The 21,014-nt window shown below is 34.5% G+C and overlaps 1 protein-coding gene across 11 annotated transcripts in view; it reads left to right on the top strand.

The window, feature by feature from the left end:
* Positions 1 to 21,014, top strand: part of NFIB (nuclear factor I B) — a 236,432-nt gene that overhangs the window by 204,530 nt on the left and 10,888 nt on the right. For 5 of the 11 annotated variants that reach the window (XM_036854911.1, XM_036854912.1, XM_036854916.1 and 2 more), the window contains exons 10-11: positions 1,431 to 1,513; positions 11,539 to 11,627. The exons of 2 other annotated variants lie outside the window; for them this stretch is intronic. In XM_036854911.1, coding sequence (XP_036710806.1) covers positions 1,431 to 1,513; positions 11,539 to 11,627 — 172 coding nt within the window. Of the gene's footprint in view, positions 1 to 1,430; positions 1,514 to 11,538; positions 11,628 to 19,947; positions 19,988 to 21,014 lie in introns of all 11 variants that reach the window. 4 more of the 11 variants (XM_036854917.1, XM_036854921.1, XM_036854914.1 and 1 more) reach the window with 3 other exon arrangements.

Consider the following 21,014-nt stretch of genomic DNA (forward strand, 5'->3'; position numbering starts at 1 on the left):
GCACAAAAGCGATATAGGGAGTCATTTTTCTTTCCTATAAACAAAGTTGTCGCTGCACCTTCCCAGGCACCACTGATGAGAAATGAGCCATTGAATTCATAAATCAGAAAAATTAAGGAAAACACAGAGGCCAAGGAAACCTCTTTCTCGTGGTTCAAAAGAAAGAATAGCACAGACTTGGCGCCCACTCTCTAAGGGTGAGGCTCTTCTTCAGTGGTGTGCGTTGAATTCCAGAGGTCTGGAGATTGAATAGGGGCCACTGGCTGCTTAGGGCTGCTCTTGCGTGAGCCCTTCATTCAGGAATAACTAAAAGGTGAATTGTGAGCATCTTCACTGTTTCAAAAAGTTGACCTAAAAAAGCCTCAATGGGCCAAATGAACATGGCAGAATTAATGTATTCGTTTTAAAAACGCCTTTTAAGAATTAATGTCTAGATTCCTCATTAATCTGATGGTTTTAGACCAAATATTACAGCTTTCTTCAGACCTATACATGTAACATAAATGATGAAAATTTAGTTTTTCTGTTTATTCTGACATGGAACAATGAGATTGCTTAATGCTGGGAAGATACGTTAGTCCTTTCCTTTGTGAAAAGGAACAAACATCTTCAGGACTAGGGAGATGTTTTCTTTGAAAAATTCACTCTGCACCAAAAAGTACCTGTACAAAAAGTACTTGCAAGGTGAGACCGTAATAATTTAAGGAGTGTTCACCATATGTCAACTCCCTCTCTGGACCAATCACAAAAAATTGACTTTTTGTGCTTATGGAAAAGAAATGATTTTTTTCAGAAACATGTTCTATCAAACTTAAGGTCATTTTCACATTAAATAAAATACTGAGCTAATTCATTCTATATGATATAATAAAATAGCCTTCTCCTTTATGTTAATAATATTAGATACTCTTTTTAGTAAGACTTTTCAGCAAGACATTTTTCATCCTATATCGTCAAGCACATCTGCTTAAATCCCATCATTTAAAGCTTTCACTTTTTCCTGACAGACTTTCAGTCTGCTTTTACATTTAGAATCACAGACCATCATTGATTATCCCATTATTAGACAACCAATATCTGGTAAGAAGGTACATCTAGGAAAGGGACCCTTCTATTTAGCCAGTCCTTGGTACTCCTGCAAGACTGTAACCAGAGCATGTGTGAGATGCCCACACCAAAGGATGGGATATGGTTACTGGATAGATTTTTGGGGAGGGGGATAAACCAGTCGACTTGAGGTCAACTGTCATTTATATCAGTGGTATTCACTCACACGAAAGAGAAGAGAAATAAAGACATTGTGTTTTGGTTTTTTTTTTTTTTTTTTTTTTTGGTTGCAAGTCCCACTTCTCTGGGTTTCTTTTGCGTGGACAGGTTGTTCATTTGATAGTTCGCAATTTTTATCTTTGTTTTTGTTCTTCCTTAATCAGCCTACACAGCCTCAGGCACATCTCAAGCCAATCGATATGTGGGACTAAGCCCAAGAGACCCATCCTTCCTACATCAGCAACAGGTGGGCAAGTTTCACCCAGGTGTGATGGCGTAGCCACGCTTTTGCATTGGTGCTTTTTCTCCATGCTGCCTCTCAGATCTTGACTCAGAACGGGGCTCACGGGGCTTCTGAGAAAGAAATTGATCATTTCATTTTCCAAACTATCTTCTCATTGATCCATTGTTTCTCGCCTCTCTAAACAGGGTGTCTCAAATTGGCTCAAGACCTTTTCCTTCTCTGTAGCATGTTTCATAACATCCATGAATAAACAGTGTTTCAGCCAGAGTATTTTTCTGTCTTACTGGCTATTGAGAGCTTACCAGCCTATACCTTCCAAAGACAAAAATGGTCCATTGATTTAAAAGCCAATTAAAGTAGGAGCACTACACAATTCACAATTTGTGTTTTTTTGAGCTCTTTCATATTTTCCAGATGTTTTACTCCTCATTTTGGTATTTTAGTCCAAGAAGATGAGTTTTGAAGCTAAAATCTCAGGCGACGCATCCTTCCTATTTTAATAGGTTTAAATTGGTTTACTGATTTCAGATGTGATCAAACACTTTTTTTTTGGTTCTGCTTTCTTACATCATTTATGTTTCAAGTAGCATTTTAAATTTCACATCTCATTAATGCTGTAAATTTAATGCAAATGAAGTGTTTACCCAAACTGTGAAAATATACAGCCAGGATTAATGGTAGTTTATAAACAAATTAGCCATAGTCAAAAGCGTGGACCATACAAATACAGAAATCCCACGATTCTAGTTATGGGATGACAGAAATCATTCTAAACACTTCCAAATTTAAATATGTTTTATGATGCATATGTTTGCGGCTATCAAGTTTTGATAGCAGAGCAGTTTGAAATTAACAGTGTGCAAAATATTGCATAGGGGAAAATGTCTTTAATGAATCAGAAAGAGCTGGTATTAGTGAGCTTGCTCTTCATTTATAATATAAGTTGTATGTGCAACTGAGTTTTTACAGATGTAGCGAACCTGCGCAGGTACTCATGCCAGTTTCTTTTGTTCTAGGCTTGTCCACCTAGTTTATGCTTATCATGCCTATCTGTGCCTCGTGTGGAACTTTCAAGTCCTGCCCAGTTGCAGGCCAAGGTGGTAGACTGCTTATATTAAAGGTCACCACATGCAGAGTTCAGAGAAAATCGTAAAGATGATAGCTTATTCAAGATACTTGATGTTTTGCCAGGTTTAAAAAAAAGCAAAACAAAACAAAACAAGAGTGAGAGCTAACTAAAAACATCTGTACACAGTTATGAAAATACCAAATAATAATTAGTGGTTTTGCCAGCCATTGGCTTTTCAACATAATTTTCTGAAATGTTGCTTTTTTTCACCTCTAAAATTGCTATAATATGAAATGTGCTATAATTACTGTAATGTGGTTCTATTTGACAAATGTATATGTTCCTTGTGTTTTTTAAAAACATATGCAGGATTCATAGGTTTAGAAACTTATTCTCTTACAAATCATTTCACATATTTTCAGAAATATTCTTGTCATGAGACTTGCATTCTTAATGACATGTCTCTAGTTTTCAGTTAACTTTTAATTCATAGAATCGTGCCTCTGTTATTTAAACCTTTAGCCCAAACACATTTAGAATATTATAACCACTTTCATGTCTTTAGAAGCAATCTTCCCATCCTCCTGTCCTATCCTAAGGCAGCTTTAATTTTTTAATTTATAACTTATGACTGTCATTAGAGCCTCATGTAATTATGATCACAAAAATTGATTATATAAAAGTTATTTCTCCTTTCACATGTCCAAGGATAAATCAAGAAAACTTAACGAGCACCAGGAAAATACTAGCCTTAACGTAGATAGGGTTCTGAGCACATTTTAATTGAAAAAAAAATATATATATATATATATATGTATGTGTATATATATATGAGTTCCAGAACTACAAACTTTTTTCATCAAAGGCCACCACTTGTTATTTAAGTAGACAATGTCAAGTGAAGACCTCTTACAATATAAATATGATTAGATGGGTCAAATATGGTGTACATTTATGGAATATATAACGTGTATTGATCTTTGAAAGAAAAATTATATAAGCTTCATAATGAAAAATACAATGTTCAGTTTTAAGTGCCATACAGACAGATAATTTGTCCTCTGTATAATGAAAGAATTAGTGCTACTTTTTGAATTGAAGAAGCCCAGTATGCCAATTCATAATAAGCTACAATTTGAGGCATGCAGAAAATGAGTGTATATGCGTATCATACTATACACGTATGTTACTAAACTAAGGCTCTAGTTAAAAGCTTTCAATTACTTTAATCCTTTCAAATTTTAACAGAATCCTAGAGATGAAGTTTTATGTTTACTGTCCAGGAACAGAGGGACAGAAACAGTTTAAATGACTTCAGTAGAGTAAAGGTTATTCTTTCGTACAGCAGAAATGAGATTGATTTACTGTGTCCTTTCATTACTTTCCAAAGATTTAAAAGAGACCACTCTTCTAGCAGCAGGTTTTAAATGCATTTGGTTTAAAGTACACAATGATGAATGGAAAGAAAAATCAAGGGGTACATGAAATAAAGGTAATCAATCATTTTATATTAGCTAGGAGAAATTCAAAATTAGAAAGGCAATGGTTTTAGTCTGAGAGAGTTCTTTTAAACATTCCCCTTAGCTTTTAATATACATGACCCCTTAAGAATAAATATTGTCACCAGGTACATTCTTCAGTTTATTGGTGACTGCTTTATAAAGATTTATCCTTTCAGGTTATGAAAAGTATTGATGTGCATCGTTGAGTGCTATTTTTTTCTTAGAAAAGAACTTTAATATAGCCTACATAAATTAGAGATAACAATAAATTTTAAATTGTTGAATAATTTTGACTATCTTATAAATAATCTTTCCACACAATGACACTAAAGCAGAGCTTTCAATATAATTATTCCTAACACACAAGGACACTGACTTCTTAAATTAAGATGGGAAATATTAAAATTAACCCTGTACTCCACTGGTAAGAGTAATACATTCATTTTGGCAAATCTGAATACGAAAAGCATAAGCTTTTATAACCATTAACTTGGTATACATGCAGTTGTTATTAGTAATTATACATCACTGTGCTCCTTTTTATAATGGTTATTACTGATCAATACTGGTTGCTAACTGCCTTGAAATAGTAGTTTTTCTGACACAGGAATTCCACTACCATTATAAATGTGATATCTCATTTGAATCTGAAAAATAAAATCACATAATCTTGGAGAATATTTCAAAAAAGATTTCTTTAAAACAATTGATTATTTTCCATTAAAAACAGTCCTCTAATTAGTCATAATAATCAGCTCATGCCAGCTGATCAGAACTTTAAAGTTTCCCTTTATCTCTTAACTCAATCTTGAGGAGTGTTTTTCAAGGTCTGGAACTAGACTGTCTTTGAGATGATTGGCTTATTTAATGCATTCACTATTGGCATGGGGGAAATCTTAAAATCAGAACTTCAATTGGAACTTCATTCTTTAACTTTTCTATTGGACGATGGTGTGGTGGCTTGAAGAACTTGTGGGTTTTTGGCAAACCGAACTCTTTAGTCTCTGCTGAGAAATGTCTTTTTATGATTTGGAACTTTTTCAGAAGTGTCAAGGACCTCCTCTCTGGCTTAACTTCACAGAAGTTTAGTAAAATGTGGTGTTTCCTTTCCTCCTTATACTTCCTGAACACACTGTGCACATTCATTATGATAGGCAATGAAGAAACCACACTTCCTAAATTTCATCTCCCCAAGAATATGGGAATTATATAGCAGAGTACTGGGTATTGCTTAGAAAATGCAGAAATTATTGTGTAATCCAGTCTAACAATTTTAGTATAAATGGCAAATATGAGACAGCTTACTTGAATTAGCACCAATTTCATATCTGATCAGCCTCATAATGAATTTGCTAAATTGCAGGCCTTCTTTCTTTGTAGTCATAGAAAGTTTGGTAATATAAAAAGGTCTAGTTAATTTGATCACCGTTATACTCGAGTGTAAGGCCATAATAAAAGTATAAATCCTTACTGTTATACATCAATACAACATATTTTAAAAACCCTTATTGAAAGTTGGAAGAAAAGTTTGTAGCTAAGAAGCTTCTTGTTTGGAAATAAAAGATTACTATTCGAAGTAATTCGATTACTATTCAAATCAATTACTATTGATTACTATTCAAATACTATTACTGTTTGAGTGTCGTGTAGGCAAGGATAATGATTCAATCTTAGGTGTTTCCCCTTGGGCAGATTTTTGAGGGAAACTAGATGGTCCCCATGCTTGTTTTTCTGAAACTCATTGAGTTGGGCTAAGGTACATATTAACCTTTGATATAGATTTGAGATTTGAGATGGAGCAAATGGGAGGTCACTTTTGCCTTCCCTGAGACAACAAAGTCAAGTCAGCTCTAGTTTATAAGATACAAGGCTTATTTTCATAATCTCAAAATTATAATCTCCTGACTATATATGCTACTTATTATTAGAGCTAATGAATCAATGGGCTGATCAACTCAAGTCCCTGCATTACGTCTCACAGTTGCATGGATTTTACTGGTGCCCGGGCTTCCGCATGTTACATCTCTTGCATGACTGTATGATGCTCTTATTTCAATTTCAATCACTGGGCTACTTTCTATGAAAATGTTTTCAACACTTTTCTTGATAAAAATTTGAAACTAGAATTTGAAAGGACTTTTCATGACACTAAAAATTTCTGTTACACCCAATGGCCTTTTTAAGACGTTGCCTCTGTAGGATTTTATTTTTGTTTATCTAAGATATTCATTGAAATCCCTTTATAATATTTGTCCTGACAAATGGCAAAGGCAAAGCTAGGTACATTAAAACCACTGGCAAGGTAGTCTTTTATTAAAGGCAAGCAATTGAAAGGCCACAAGTAGACTATCAACAAACTTTTCAATAAAGTCAGGAAGCAGGCTATCAACACTTGGGCTGTTCTTATTGTGTCTGTTATCATAATTGACAGCTTGACGTAAAACCCTATCACATGACTTCTGGGTAGGTATGTAAATGGATAAGAGGTCACCTTTCACATATGCTAGCTGGAAAGGAAACACATTTAAAGGAAGTTTCACTCAAAATAATGGCTATGCAAATGTTTAGCTTTTTGGCTAGTTCTTAAAATAAAAAAAAAACCTTCCAAAGTCTGTCTTTTATCATTCATTCATTCACTTACTTTTATTGGGTATCAAAGGCTAATATCCAGATAAATTATTCTAGATAACATAAAAATAAAATTGTTTACTGTAACCTTAAATTTCAATCAATGCAATCACAAGGGAGACAGTTTTCTTTTCTGAAATTTTAACTTCAGAAGGTCTAAGAATCAGGGAAATAAAGGAAATTATGAAGAGTTATAATTATAGACATTTTAGCCTTAAATATTCTTGAGCTGCACATGAAAAGTAGGGTAGGAAAAGAATAATGACAGGCAAACTTGTGTCGTGGGAGAGAAACAGGGATTAGGAGTCAGGAGGTGTGGTTTTAGTGACATGACAGGACATGTCTAACTTTGGACAGGCCTTTAAACCTTTCTGTCCTGTGTTCTTATCTTGGAAAGGAAAATGAAGAGGTTGAACTACATGATCTCCAAGTTCCCCTGAAATCTTAAATTTTACAGGTGAAAGTAGCCTCCATTTAAAAATTAAAAAAAAAAAAAAACTTCATTTTCTAGTTCTTATGATTTATGGTCAGTAGTGTTTGTTTAGTTCATAAACTATGCATACACATTTAACTTAATCCTACCGTGTTTATTAAATTAAATATCAAGAAGCACGGTTTTCAGAAATTGATATTAGACGTAACTTTAAGGTACCAGGATGACCTTGTATATCTTTTTCATTTTTATATGTTTACACGCTCCACCTGTATCACAATTTCATCATGACCATTTTGTTTGTTCAGTAAAGCTACATCCTTTTCATTCAGAGGCCATTTTATTTGCTCTCTGGTAGGTGATTAATAAACTAAAAATCAACTGATCTAAGAGTTAAGAGGAAAATATGAATCCTGAAGGATTAATCTTTTTAAGCACCCCACCCCCAAAAGCACCTCCAACCCCCAAAAATCTGTTTCTTTGGGGGCTATCTGGAGAAATGAAGAAACCTAAAAGAACATAAAACACACCTTTCAAGATATTCCCTTGAGGGTCCCTGTAAGCTTAAAAAAAAGAAAAGCAAAAAGATAAATTTACCTGTGTTGATTATTCTGTTTACAGTTTAATGGCTTATTGGTTAAACGGAAAGCTGTTGTCACCATAAGGGACTGTTAGTACTGTTTGCTGAGTCCAGCAAAGTAGAACATTTTCTTACCTTCTTTCTTTTGTTCCCAAAGCTATTTGTGAGGCATTTAACAAAAGCCCATGTTAATAACAATGGAGGGCCGTCATGTGAATAAACAAACTCTTATTCTGAAATCACAGGCAATGTTGATTCTACCTGCATGAATATTTGAGTGTCGTGTAGGCAAGGATAATGATCCAGATCTTAGGTGTTTCCCCTTGGGCAGATTTTTGAGGGAAAACTAGATGGTCCCCATGCTTGTTTTTCTGAAACTCATTGAGTTGGGCTAAGAACAAGGTTCTCATTCCAGAGATTTTAGGGACATCATCTTAAGAACATATGCAGTGAAAACTTTACCTTCCCTTCTTTCTTAGTTTGGATTTTTTCAACCCCATCCCTTCACTCATAGCTTTTTTGAAGGAGAATCTTAAACTTCCTTACCTCACCTTCTGTTTGCTTTTGGAAATCTGGGCATAATTGTTTTAATATAAAATTTGCCTTAATTTTCTAGACAATCTTATTTCATGTTTGTGGTTGCATATAAATTAAAGAATTAAAATTATTTATATGTGTGCATTTCTGTGAGGATGTGCATACGATCTGATCTGTCAAAGAGTCTGTATTGTTACAAATGTACGAGTTGCTACAAACACACAACTTTAACAAACTAAATTTCTAAACTACTTTGCCCCTGGTGTTTTTGATTACTATAGGGGGAAAAGTATCTCCCTATTTTTTGAGGAAAAATACTTGGAAAAATCACTAGGGCGTTATTGAAGCTTTGCAGAAAATTTTTATGTTAATGAAAGGCATGTATTTATGTACCACTTAAAATTAAAGATTTAAAATTTAATTTAAAAAAAGAATTGATAGCTAAATTACATAACACCTACTCTCTCACAGGACAGAAATTGAGGAATCACTACCCTAAACTTAAATAAGATTATCACCTATTATTTTAAACATTTAAAGTCTAAAGTAAAATCCATTTTGGTTAGGAATTCTGAATTATACTAATACCAAGAATATTTAACATGTTCCAAAAAGAAGCTTAAATACACTTAACCTTTCATCACCTGAGAATCTGTTCAAAATTTGCTGAGTCAGGACTATCTTATTCAAACAAGATTCTTAGGAATTGATTTTATTAGGAATTAGTATCATGGAAATTTTCAGTGAATATACAGTTTCTATTTTAATTGTTTATTGTTTCCCCTGTCCACACGATCACCCTTAAAATTTTGCTTAATCAAGAGGTTAATTATTAATTCAAAGGTTCTTGGTCAAGTAACCTGGTTAAGTAAGTTATAACATATAAGCAGGTATAAATACTTCTCCTCAGAAACTTTTGGAAATGTTGATAATGCCAGTGCACAATCTAAATAGCTAAATAAATTTAAATTTTATTTTATATTTTCAGTAACTGAAAGGAATAATTCAATACTAATTGATATCCTGCCCATTTCTTTGGCATGTAGATTATTAAATATACTCAGTGATCATTTTTTGTGTATTTAAGCATAATTATCTGTTTGGGAGAAGATTTTTGATCGCATGTACCTTAAGTATGGTTGAAAATGAATAGTTGTAGTCAGGTTTCATCCCTTTGAGACTACTGTTAGGAAAGAAAAGTCCAAAAGTATGTTGATTTTAAGTGTTCAACAGGTGGCCAAAGACAGCCCACTTGACATTTTGGAGGGTTGATTAACAAAGAAACAAACAAAAAATTAGCAACATGAACAACAAAGAACTAACTGATTTACATATGCATTCTTCCAAGGAGACAATAGTGTCCCCAGTTGTCTGGGAGACAACAAGCCAATCAGTGAGTGATATTTATGTCACCTGGCTTTGTGAAAATAGCTTCTCTTTTTGAAAATTTCTCCAATATAACCTGAGAGGCTCATAGAAACTAACCTGAAATTAACTATTAGCAGAATTAACATGTGCTCTGCCTAGAGCTCTGCTCTACGCCTCCCTTCTTCAGAATGTTTACTTGACTCAAAACTAGCACTAGGGCAGAGTCTATGAGTGGTCCTTAAGGTAACCTTTATACGAAGCCAAGCTTCTTGAAATGTTTTTAGATTGTTTTCATAGTATTGCTTGAAAAGAATATACTTTGAAGGAGACAACTGACTACTGTTACTGAAGAAATAATTTTTCAAATTGCCCCATCACATTGCATTTCTGATTAGATGCTCCATTTTGAGCACTTTTAAAAAATCTTGCCATAAAATTTTCTCCTTTATGCAAGCATTAAGGTCCATTTTAAGAATATTTTTCATTCTAATTTAATTTCTTTACTGATTTATGGCTTATTTATGACATATATTCTAAGCAAAATCTACATATCTTTCAATCTATCTGTCTACATTAAGGGAATTTTTCAGCTTTTTAATTAGTTAATTAATTGATTAATTAATTTTCAGTTCTTTAATTTATAAAATTACTTTTACCTGAACTATCAGTATAATTAAAATACATGTTTGGGGAATTTTAGGTGGTGTTTTTGGAGCCTCATAGATCTGTAGAAAAATGAGCAAAACCAAATATTCTGAAACTCCAGAATCACTATTACCTAGAGTGTATAGAAACTAGAGTCTAAAAGGAAAAGATTCTTAATAGCCAATTTTTTTTTTTTAGCCATAACGTTATCAGAAAGGATTAAAATAACTTATCATGAGTTTAAAGGGACTTTGGCTCCAATCATCATCTTCTAGAAATTCTTACTGAAAAGCAGCAAACAAGGTTTAGTGGACTGCTTTGAATAAGTCATCTTTTCAATACAAGATTCAGTTAATTTACAGCATAGCTCTCTACAGATTAAAAACCATGATTTTCTAGTGTGTTTTTTCCCCCCAAAGCCAGATAAGTTTACTTTCTTAAGGATAAAAATAAGCAATATATCTTTTCAATAAATCTGCTAGCACTGTAGGGCAGCTGTTAACCAAACAGAGCTGGATAGGGTTACTGGAACAACCTCTGAAGGGCAGAGCTGATGATTTGGAGATCTGGGAAGAATTCGTTTCAGCTTGTATTCAGCGCATTCCTCACTCTATTCAGATGTGGTAAAGTTATTTCCAATGCCATTACTCTGAATTTAAAATAAAAGTAGAAACTCTTATCAACTCTTTCTGAAAAAAAAAAAAAAAGCCACTTTGAATAAAACAAAATTAGTAAACATCTAAAACTGAATCCCTTGATGCTTCTAAACATAAGTTAGGAAGGATGTTTATAAGGTGGGACCTTTCTCCTCTAAACTGCATGTCTTCTGTGTTTTGCAAACTGCATGCTTAAAAGTTATTGATTATTTTACTCAGTGCAGATTATTTGGTATGTTACATATTTTAAAAAGCTTTTAAAATTTTTTTTCTAAAATATATCTCTCTATTGAACATTAACGTTTGCTTTTATTTCAGCACATTTTGTACTCTAATTAATGTCTAATTGTTATGTTCTAAGCACTCATTTCTCTTGTATGCTTTAATTAATAGAGAAGCATATTGCAATAGCTTTTTCTGAAGAACAGTCTAGGAATTTTGCTTTTCAGAGTAAGGTTTTCTTTTGCTCTTTTTTTTTTTTTTTTTAAGTTGCCTCTTGGGAAAGTAAGGTTAATGCCATGTACAAGTACTAGTTTGCATGTGTTCATTTAAATACTAAAAACTGTAGTACTGCTCGATCCATATCTGACTGCTAGGTTTCAATTGACAGCTGAGGATTTGTGACTGGACCATGAATCAAAACGGCAGGCATTTATACCCCAGTACCAGTGAGGATACATTGGGAATTACTTGGCAAAGGTAACATTTTAATTATTTCCAACCCTACACTTACACCTAAAATTACATGAGCTATAGTGTTTGTTTCTAACTAGCTTTACAGAAAGTATATATATGTTAAAATTTTAGTTGTTTTGGCTATATCATCCTTCTCTCCCTACCCTCTTCCTTTATTTCTCATTTAGATGCAACTTCAAATTAATTGGAGATTAGAGCATATGCTAATTGGTGACTGGAATTCCTAAGTGCTGTCAAATGTTGTAAACGATTTATAATACTGGGGGGAGGTGGGGAGGCGGGGATTTGACACTTAGATTTTAGGACCTGAAAAATGAAATCACAGTTTTAGGGAAGATTTTTTTTCAGCTAGCTGAGGAAAAAGCATGGGGTTTTCACATTATAGATTCTTCTCATTTCAGTTCTTTTTCTTTACTGTTAACTTTAAGCCATTTTACTATTCATTTACTCCCCTCTCAGAGGGAAAAAGCTAGCTAAAAGAAAAATTTCAAATTAGTCAATTTAACTGTTATTAGCAACACTCATGAATTTTGGAGTGGGGGGATTGTTGGAATCAATAGCTGGAGAAGGAATTTTGTTTAAGTAAAGCTTTAACTTCTGTTTGTACATTGATGTGAATCACTGAGAGTTGACTTTATTTGGTTGGCTGAGAAAATCATTCTAAAACTTCATTTTCGAAACTAGTTTTGATATTGTGTCATGTACTGGTTTTAGAAAGTAAGTAGTGCTAATTCAGCTTCTTATGAATTATTTCAATAAAGAATAAGTTGTGTCAAATTGGCAAATTAAATGATTAAAATTCATGGTATAATCTTATGTAATGAGATAAAAATTTACAGAAGAGAGTGAGGTAATCCCAAAAGGAGTTCAACAAAAGTAGAGCCAACATAATTTTCCAACCGTGTTATGATTGTCATCCTCTTTACTAAGCATCCCTGTGTTAAAAGTACATACTTGGGTATCAGTTGTAAAAGTGCTGCCCATCTCCATATGCTTCATAGAAACTGCTGAAGAGTAGAGTTTCAAAGAATGAAATTAATAAAATGCCCACTTTTTTCTCAGGTAAAAATTAAGAAAATTAGTTGGATTCTGTTTTAAAAGCTTGTTGACTTTTTATTAATTCACTACCTGAAATGAATACCATATGACTTTTCCTCTTTATAAAGATTAGTATAACATCTGCTTTAAAATGTGTACGTTTTTACCTCTTTTGATTTTTTTCCATGAAGCTTATATTATTCCTCCATTTGGAAAAAATACAATATATGCTTACAAAAAAGAAGATAAACTCAATGAAAGAAGATAAACTATTTATTTAAATAATCTTTATTAGTAAGTATTTTAAAATTTAATTTGATTCGACTTGATAACACAATGTTTGGATCCAATTTTATTTATCCTTATATTCCGTGCTCTGTTGGTTGGCTAAACGGCCCATTTCTACATACAAGCCTTAACATATTTAGAAAAAATTGCAAGTCAGATGGAAAGAACTTGTGTTTTTAAATGTGGCTATAGCTGTGTGAACTTCCAAATCTGTGGATTACTGATTGACATTTACTTATCTAAAATTGGGTAGTATTGCTAAAGTACATTAAGGTGAAATAAGGATATAAATTATTGAAGGCTTAAACTATAACTGTACCTAGTTCCTAGTGATGTTTCAACTCAAAAATTGTTATCCCCAAAAGGAAAAGGTGAGTGGGCAGTGAATCACCACAGAACACAGGTATTGGAGTGAATTAATATGACGACTAAACTCAGTTCTTAGGAGAGCATTGTTCATCTTACAAATCACCTTCTTGGTGAAAAAGTGGTGTGGTCATCAGTTTCAGGTCATAATCAGAAAAAAAAAATTGGAATTCATGTAGTTAAGATTTCTTTTATTTTCTCTCTCAAAAATAATTTTTTTGGATTAGCAGATCATGATATGTAGAATGGCCTTAGTGCTTCAAAAAGCTTGACGAAGGTAGCTTTTGGTTTGTTTCTTCCCTTTTTATCATGATTCAGAGGGCACATAACTGATAACGGCAGGCATCACGTTCATACATTCAACAGGTATTTATTGAATCTCTGTGGTGGGCAGTGCCAGACACACTGTGACTGATACAGACCCTCACCGTTCTTAAAATCCAAGTATCATACAGTTCAGAGTAAATGTGCTCAAATGCGACAGGAATTTGCTTTGCTTTGTTATACTTATCAAAAATGGGCACACGTGGAGTCCATATTTGATCATACAAATAGCTCATGTCTGTGGCATAACATATTCATAATTTATTCATGGTTTATAGTGTGTGCCTCATAGTTATTTATGAAACTCAATAGTTTTTTTTTTCCTAGAAAAGATATTGAAAAAAGAAATCACAAATGTCTGTAACACTACTACTTTTAAGGCAGATAACAGACATCTAAAATCTTCAGGGCACTGCTACAACTTTAGAATGATCTGAATAAATTAAAAATACATGAGAAATGTCTATCTATTGAACCAGAGAATTAAATCATTTGCCTTTGTCCTAATGGAATAAAGACAATATCAGGTTATTTTTGTTGTGGTTGTTGCTTTTGGTTTTGAACAAAAGGCAATCCCTGGAGACTTTGTAGTAGCAAAGGACAAAGCAAAGAAAGGTGTTTTGGTTTTGCTTTGTTTTGATTGTTGTTTGCTGCCGTTACCTTCTTCGTATAATCACTTGTCCATGGTCGCCCCCTTTTCTGCTTTGTGCCCATCCTTCTGTAGAGGTGTTTCCATGTCAAAGCAGCTCCTTCTTCAGGGCTGAAAATGGCAGTGCCGAGGGAGCTGCGTGAGTTTAATCAAAACTGGAAGACTTCCTCCAGCCTCCTCCCTCTCCACGCGTCCCCCACCCCCAATGTATAAACATTCTCTTTGGAACCAAAGCTGACTCCGTTGCAAAGTTTTCACAGACTTACTAAGTTGCAACCCTGAAGGTGTTCTGTTGTTTTGACCTTAGAATTTTGTGAGCCATTTGTGTGTGTGTGTGTGTGTGTGTGTGTGTGTGTGTGTGTTGCTTGCGTCTTGAAAATGTGAATTTTTTTCTAACCCAAAGGTCAGGTACTGCAGTCAGCCCAGAGTGAAACCCCTTGGTGGAGGGCTCACTTCTGCTTGAGGCTGGAGGGGCTCAGCTCTTAGCCGGGTAATAGGTGATGATGAGTTGCTTATGTTGTTCGTAAGGGTGCTGTTGTGTCTGTGCTGTGTCCTCTGATGTGGACAAATTACACTGTTACATATGTGAGTTATGTGGGTATAAACAAATACAGCAGTGAACTCCCTAACTGGCTTTCTTTCTTGAAACTATAGCCAGAACATAGCTTGTACTAGCAAATATGAAAGAGCAATATAATTGAATGAACAAGAAAGCCAAAGGACAATCCAAGAATAATATAAACAGAAGTTATTTAAAAACGTTGGAGGTAGTGCTTTATGCAAAAGAGAAACTGGATTTATTGTTTCATTCCCTCTTCTCCCCCTTCACCCCTTTCAAGAAAAGGCAAAGCCACAAGTGAGTGGCTGTATGTGTCTGATGGCTTCTATAAACATAGCAGCAGCCTTCAGATGGCTAAAATAAACATGTGTGTGTTACTGAAGGATATGTTTACACAAACCATTTGCTCAGCCTCTGAAATAATGAATAAATGAAGATTTTACTGAAATAATTGGAGGGATTTTTGTGTTTCTGCTGATGCCATAATTGAATGGCACCGAAGAGACTTTTATCAGCTATTTTCCATGTTACATGTGTTAGCAGTTCCTTTCTATGAGTTGAATACTTCATTCTGTAGTTACTTTACACATGTTTTTGTAAGAAATTGTCGTTTATTACTGCAATTCTAGAGAGTTGCTTGATTTCCCAGGAGAAATTTAGCAGCCAGTAAAGATTATTTGGATCTGGTTGGTCAGGAGAAGGAGGGCAAAAAGGAAGGAGTAATAGCGTTCATTTCATACATCTAAGCCTGTTTGCATAACCCTGTCCTCAACCATGTACCACTTTCACTGCTTTGTCCATAAAATTTTCTTTGTAAAATATATGTCCTCAGCGACTCAAGAATGTTTAAACAAGATAGTTTTCAATATTGTGTTGCAAACTATGTTTGTATGTAAATATATGTATATGTGTACTGTGTATGCATAATGGTGTATGTATGTACATGCATATACACATGTGCATATGTGTGTGCATATGTGTGTGTGTACATGTGGCACATGTATGATAAGGGTAATATGTGTTCTGGCTTTACGTAATGCTAATAGTTAACTTGTATTTCAACATTATAACTAGACCATCCCTACGAATTCACTAGGTTAGCACTTCCTGCTTTCAGTTTGTTATCTTGACACATAACTACAGTACAACAGCTGGGTTGTTCCTGGAGTTCCTGGGGGGAGCTTTATTCTCAGAGTGCTGAATTTCCTTTTCAGCTGTCAGCTCTAAAGTGTGTTCAAAATGTTCAACTTTTTACACACCATTCTGGGCCCCTAGAACCACTCTGGGACTCTGATAGAAATGCTGATAAGGTAGATGAATGGAAGAATCCCGTTCAAGGAGGGGAGTTGCAAAAGCCAAAATTGCACATGACCATTGTTTGGGAACCAGGGCTGCTAACTAGTGTTGTTCTTTGTACTTGGATATTCTATTTAAAAGAATTACTTCTCCATTTTCATAAAAATTACTTGCACCTGTTATGAAATCAAAAATTTAAATGTGATCGTTCTTAAAAATGATCTTGATCTGGTGTTTACACACACGCAGTATCTGTAATCTGGCTGTTGAAAAATACATTGGGATTTGTTGCAGTTTTGCCTAACTTTCTCCGTTTGTAAAGAAAGATTTGCACAACACAGCGTTTCCTTTTTATCTAGGAAACTCTTCAGAAGACTTCCTAAGAAATTAATTGTATTCCAGCCAGACTTGCATGCTGCCATCCCACAGGAAATGGGTCAGCAATCCATTAAGATGCCATTAGATAATCTAATTTGGAACTTAATCTCTAAATTAACCATGCTCCATACTTGAAGCATACTTGAGAGAAAGAAAAAAAGTTTACGTTTGAATCGATAGGGGAGCCGAAGCGTGAAGAAGGCTGTTTGTTTTTTCTGTAGCCGTGGTCACGTCTCAAGCCGTCTGGTAACCAGGAGAAACCAGACATGATGTAATTCCAGATTGAACTTGAACTTCAGGGACTTAGGATAGGGGAACAATGGACCATAGGAATCAATAATGTCCATTTTCCACATGATTATGTTTGGAGCTTTAAGTTAACCTTTATGGGAGAAGCAGCAGGATCTGCAGTGTGACCAAAATGGGATGACCCAGAGACAAGATGTTAGAGGAAAGAAAACAACTTTTTCCGCGATATTTTCTGAGCAGCACTGCAGATTCCAGCAGGATTAGAAAAGTTCCCGCTCTGCAGTAAACCGGTGGCCTGTTCAGAGCACTCTTTGTTCGCTTAGGTAGGACAAACTTAATCTTACGTTTCCTGTCAGATGATTTTTGGCTGTGCTGCGGGAGAGGGAGGAGCATGACGCCGAAAATTCCCAAATGTAAACCTTGCTGATTAACCCTTTGCAATGAAAGAAGTATATTAAACACCTACTTTATTTGAAGATGTTTCATGCAAAGTACCATATTTACCTATGTATTCGTTCCCTAAGAAATCAGCTCTGTCAGTGGCCAACGCACCCTTTAGTAACTTACTTTTTTGATTCTCATGTTTGCTAGTGCTGTTAGGAGGTATATAGTGAATTTTCAGTCATATTTACTGAGATAACAAAGCATACGAATGAGTAAACATGATAATAAACGTAATAACAAATTACAAAAGGAGAAAAAGTTCAAGAAATTGAAGAACACAAATTTTGAATATTCAGAAATTGCAGACAGTTACAATTATTCTCTCCTTTGTTAATTTTTGTTTTATGAGAAGGAAGGTTTTTTTTGCACATGTGAACAGAGTAGCAGGCATAACATAAAAACATGTTCGGTTCCTTAATCATTTTTGATTTTATGCTTAGGAATTCTGATACAAAAAAGTTCTGTCCTTTAGAGGTGAAATTGTGCAAATAACACTGATTTTTGCTTTTCAATGAAAATCATTTGGGAAAGAATCACATTTTGCTTTTGTATAAAACTTACATTTCTATTTAATTTAGTATGCCTTGGCTGATTTTCTGTAGTGAAAGGCACTATTTGGAAGCACTATTTTTGTAGGGAATTTTGTCTGCTGTTGAAGACTCACATATGCTAATAAGGGGAGCTGTAGCACTTGTAACAATAGCACTGAAAAGGAGCCCGAGGATAGAAAGGAATACAGACTAGAGAAAGAGGATGGAAATCCACACGTAGGATTCTCGGCTCTGGTGCAGTCTGTGGGAGGAGATCAAATCACTACTTTGAGCCTCATAATTCTATATTTTTAATTGGCTAAAACCTCCCACAGCTACATAGCTTGTTAGATACATATGCGTCTGTGTACTGTAATTTATTTACAATTAGTCATCTTCATAGTAAATCTCTATCTTCCATTTTCAGTTCTAAAACATGAAAAATATGGAACATAGTTTTTAGGGTTTTTTTAAAATTTGGCCTGTTTAGGGGAAGAGTATTTTTCCTACTTACGTCTAAAGTAAACATTTTAAGGAAATAAGTTTTTATTACTTTCAAGTATATAGATTGCCTTGTTGAACGGTCTTCTAGGATTTTGTAAGGGCTGTTTACTAAAAGAGTACAGACATTGTAATGTACACATTAGGTATTTAGCCGCAGTGGCGCCATACATAAGGGCTCTTCTTGCCCTGTGCTTTTCATTGCATGACATATTTCACTGGCATATGCCATTATTTTATTTAGAAAATGCTAGTACTCACACATAGTAAAGTTAACATGCAATCCAGCATGCCCTGATAACAAAACCCACCTGAAACAACTGAATATAAATTAATGAGCTTTGATGGCCTACCGATTTGATATGTTATTTTCAAAATCGTTGGTCCCCAAGGAGCAGCAATAAAGCAGGCTATTTACCTACTTAGTTAAGAAACAGATATGTTTCTCTTTCATTACTATGAAGTGCTGTTGCTTGCAGTTAGAATAATTCCATTGCGACACCTGCAGTTTATGATATTTGGTGTTTCTCAGAGAGCCCACAAGAGTACTTTGCAGTTCAGGTAAGAGCCGGCCAGGGAGCTTTCCAATACAGATTATTCCAAATAGTAATAATCATTAGAAATCATCTTGCATGCAAATAGGATCATTCCGATGGCAATAATGATACTTAAAAAATGGGGGAAATAAATTGAAGAAACCCAAGACCTGTGTAAAGCACTTTCACTTATAGTCTAGCTGCATCAGAAGTGGAACGCAACAAGCAAGTTACTGACATACAGCTACATCTGTATGTACAGCAAAAAAGGTAAATATTGCCTTCAGCTGAAAAGAATCTGGAATTGGATAAATAAAATACAGGTATTTGTGTTGAAATTTGGACTCAAAAGTTACATTCTTTGGGAATTTCAGTGTGCCTAAATGATTTGGACCTCAATTCATAGAATCTCTTGTATAATTCAAGGATAATATGAATTCTTGCTTAGTAATATAAGTAGTGTATTTCACAGAAGAGGGAGATTAGGTGAAGTGTAGTGGGTAAGAATGTAGGTTTTAGAACCACACTGCTAGATTTCAAATCCTGGCTTCTACAATCTACCAGCAGCAAGGGTTGGGCAAGACACAACTTCCCAGCTTCAGTTTCCTCATCTGTAAAGTCAGGATAATAATGGTACTTTTCTAATAAGTGTATTATGAGGATTGAAAGCTTTAAAGTAGGTCCAGCACGTAGATCAGTGCCTGGCAAATGCACACACTAGGTAAGTGCTAGCAACTAGTATATTTAATAAGTACCATTTTCTTTGTTCTAATACATTAATGAATTCTTAGATATATTCTTTATATATAATAATTTATGTAATAATTCCTAAATATATGGGTACTTAAATACCACCCATATATTCCTTCCCCTGGTCTGATGGAGCATTTTTTCATAAGACACAGTCTGCAGCATTTGTGTTATATTGATATAAGCTGCCAGTCCAAATGCACACATCCAGGATAGCATGGTTTCTAACTTAATACTTAATTAGCCTGCCCTTGATTGGTTTTTCCAGGCAGATTTTAGCTATTAATAGGGAAAATTGTTTATTGTGCATTTTGGGAGAGATACTAATACCTGTGTTTTAATATTATAGTAACAAGATTAGAAATGTTTAGCCAAGGAAATAATAAACTTTCCTTCTTGGGGGTATTTGAAACAGGTGCAGTGGAATTAAGGGCAAATCCTGCTTTTAAATTAAGGTATTTATTTTATTTATTTTCCATGCTTTCTGGGCCATTGCTTATTTTTATTGCTATCTATAAGTAATGTGGCTACTGGTACAGTTGAGGTATGTATGAATATATACAATTCTTGGTGCTTCATTCTCATAATATTTTTTTAAGCTTCTTAAAAGAGTACTTACTATCTTTAAAGCAAATATGGTAGTCTTATGATTAAATCAGTATGTAAAATCTGAATGGGTGATATGATTATTCCCCTGAAAAGTATTAGTACACTGGATACTTTGACATTTCGTAAAATGTTTGACAGATGGGTTGCCCAACCCATTATCAGATGCACACAGACTAGTAATAAATGAATTTTGCCATTCTTCAATTAGCTTTTATTTCAAGACGAATAGTTGAAGGAAGCCTTTGACTTTGGTTCTTTACTAAACTTATGACTCCATATATGTTTATTTGGTACGCCATGGTTCTTGTGTGGGTACCAAGTTACAAGCTAAGGACCCAACCCTTTTTGGTCTAGAATACACAGTCACAGAATGCATAATTTTTATAAAGCACAACCAAGTCAAATGTTGACTTGTCCAGAGGAGTTTTCTCACTTTCTTTCTTTGAAAGGTACAGAGTCTCTTTACTCCTTGTAGATGCAAAGACTAGCCATTTTATCCAATTTGTCCCAGATAAGAAATATATAAATAGTGTATCATTTTTAAAAAGAAGAAGGAGGTATCTTCTTCCTCGTTAATCCTCACCATAACGTCACTCCCAACTAGCTTTGTTTTCAAAGGAGATAGATATATCAAATTTCAGATTTGCTAGATCACCCAGACCGATCACATATTCTGTGCACAAGTCTGCTGCAGCACTAGCCAGCTGTGTGGGGCATGGGAAATTCATTGTCTCCTGAAGCAAATACATTTTGCCTTCAGAAAACTCTGTTCAAAAGTTCTTTTGAATGTTTGGTCAATGTCTAACTTCCCAGGGAAGCAGTATAAGAGTTAAATGGCCATGAGAATCAGAACTGATTCATATCTGAGATCTA

The sequence above is a fragment of the Balaenoptera musculus genome, chromosome 6 (assembly GCF_009873245.2).
Source record: "Balaenoptera musculus isolate JJ_BM4_2016_0621 chromosome 6, mBalMus1.pri.v3, whole genome shotgun sequence".
In the NCBI taxonomy this organism is placed as follows: Eukaryota; Metazoa; Chordata; class Mammalia; order Artiodactyla; family Balaenopteridae; genus Balaenoptera; species Balaenoptera musculus.